Raw genomic sequence first — 2,409 nt, 5'->3', positions numbered from 1 at the left:
TGCAGAGCTCACACGTGTAAAAGACTGTGAATAAAACAGCACAGCCATGTGCCCTGTATCCCCCATAAGCCTCTATTTTACTGACAGTCCTTAGTTAAACTTGTGATGTACCCAATCACAGCGGAGGCAGACAGACGCTATTCAAGCATACAATAGAGGATGAGCCCCTTCCCTTATTACCTTTGACCAGAATGCTTTGCCAATGTCTTGGCCTGACTTGTATTGGCTACAGGTAATAACCCAAAGATCTCAAGGTAAGCATGAGATTCTGCATCTGAGCATTCATGAGCTACACATATTACACTAAACCCTTACTTCTTTCCCATTTATCCATCCCCCATCCTTACTTCACCCCAATTCCCAAGTTTTCTTGACTCTCTTTCTCATTAACACACCCCTTTACCCCCTGTCAATCCCCACCCTCTCCTCAAATTATTTTTCATTTCCCCACCTCTCCTTCTCACTCTCTTTTCCTGATTCAGTACAAATAACTCACCATTTGTCCCATAATAATGTTGGTGCGGGACCGTGCATAACCCTCTTCATCAGCTTATTCTCAGGAAATCTGCTGAATGCTAGGATGTAAGAAAATACAAAATCAGGACATGATAACTGACAATCACAACATTTGGGGGGCAATTTAAACAAATTTAAAATTCAAGCTTTCTCAAATCTTTTAAAAACTCAAATGAACTCAATTGTGTTCCGGGATTGGAAACTTGACATTAAATTAAATTAAAATTTTCATAAACCAGCCCCTTAGTTTTTTATATTTAATAATACATATAAATGCCCTCTAACCTTTCCACAAACACTGCACTATAATCCACACATACTGGGGTTTACTTACGATAATATCCTTCTGCCATTTCCAGCGCTGATATTCCCAATGACCATATATCAGCCTAAATATAAAAATTTTGGGAAAAAGGCAATTAGACAAGAATATACACAGGCCACATGAAGAAATCCAATTACAGATAATTCAGAGATTTTTGCTATGTATCTATCCACACCCTGACAGTGATTCTATTTGGCATGAACAATATCAAAATATAGCAGAACCCATATCTTTTGTGTTTCAGGGGACCAGAAAAAATGGTGTAAACGTATAAACTCAAGGGGATTTATGAGATATTTTATACTGGTGGGGTCACAACAAAAATATATAAACATTAAATAAGGGGGTATAAAATTAAGGTTTCTCTGTATAATGAAAAGCATGACCTTTGTACTGATATAAAACATTTCAAGGAGTGAAGTGAGGTTATTGTCATGTCTAAAGAGTGACCCCAAAGACCCCAGACTGAGTGTGTCTCAAGGAGTTGGAAAACCCCATAAAGAGTCAAATGTAGTTGGTTTCTAATATCCCTGTGCCCTGCAGTTAGACTGCATTTCTCTCCTTCACTTCAGATTCCCCATCAAACATCACAGAAGCCACTTTACAGCTTTCGATTCACTGTTATGAGAGGGGCATGTGAAGTGAGTGACGTTACATATAAAGCGAGAGAGAAGACATCACAATACCTTAGAGTTGTAGCGGATGGTCTTGGTGCTAATGTTGCTGAGTACTTCTGGGGCCATGTATGGTATAGTCCCAGAAGTACTAACACTGCTTGTCCCCATGGTGGCAGAGCTGAAGTCGGCTGAAATTATAGGAAAAAAGCGAGAATTTTATGTTAATGTTCATTTATTAATGTGACCCACCAATATACACCATAGAGATAGAAGATACTATCCCTTTGTTCAGATTCCAAGCGTCACTTACTAATCTTTACATCAGCGGATGATGTCACTATTATATTCTGGGGCCTCAGGTCGTGATGGATGACCTCCTGTTTATGCAGATGACACAGGCCCTGGGAAATGAATAAAGAAAAAGTATAAATGCTCATGCTCTTTAATCAATTAGATTTATCCTATTGAAGAGATTCACATGAGACATACCTGTAGCACCTCCCTGCAGATATAGGCAATCCAGTCCTCTGACAGGGAGCGTCTGGTTTTGATAAGATCTTGCACGGTTACACCAGACCAACGCTCCATAGAAATCTAGAACACAAACAGAGAATGATTGATACATAAGATTTGTGTGGCCTACAATGTTATTGTGATGTCTGGGGAAAGGGTGTAAGTCAGAAATAGGCTACACAAGCATTCTGGATGTAAATACAATATCTGGTACAACTGAGAACAAAGTGGTCCACATGCACCAGACCCTTTTTTACCAAAATGAATCATATTTGCATCCAAAATGCTAGCTTGTATTAGAGTTGTTGATTGGATGTTGGTGCATAAAGGTGTAACATATCTGTATAAACGCTTTCTTACCCACAGTCCTTCACGTTCTGGCATTTTCACAGAGGCAGGGTGATAAAATGCCCCGTAAAAGCCAATCACATTCTTGTT

The 2,409-nt window shown here is 39.3% G+C and overlaps 1 protein-coding gene across 1 annotated transcript; it reads right to left on the bottom strand.

The window, feature by feature from the left end:
• Window positions 1-492: 492 nt before the first annotated feature.
• On the bottom strand, window positions 493-1,815 carry LOC108709029 (serine/threonine-protein kinase cst-1). The gene is made up of 3 exons (XM_041583280.1): window positions 1,528-1,815; window positions 851-905; window positions 493-575 (listed from the first exon to the last, which is right to left on the bottom strand). Exons 1-3 carry the CDS (start codon window positions 1,624-1,626, stop codon window positions 493-495), a joined length of 237 nt encoding a protein of 78 aa, XP_041439214.1. The 5' UTR covers window positions 1,627-1,815.
• Window positions 1,816-2,409: the final 594 nt, after the last annotated feature.

Source organism: Xenopus laevis, chromosome 2S (assembly GCF_017654675.1).
Source record: "Xenopus laevis strain J_2021 chromosome 2S, Xenopus_laevis_v10.1, whole genome shotgun sequence".
Taxonomy (NCBI): domain Eukaryota; kingdom Metazoa; phylum Chordata; class Amphibia; order Anura; family Pipidae; genus Xenopus; species Xenopus laevis.
The sequence above is the reverse complement of the archived record's forward strand: the minus strand, read 5'-3'. Positions and strand labels throughout refer to the sequence as shown.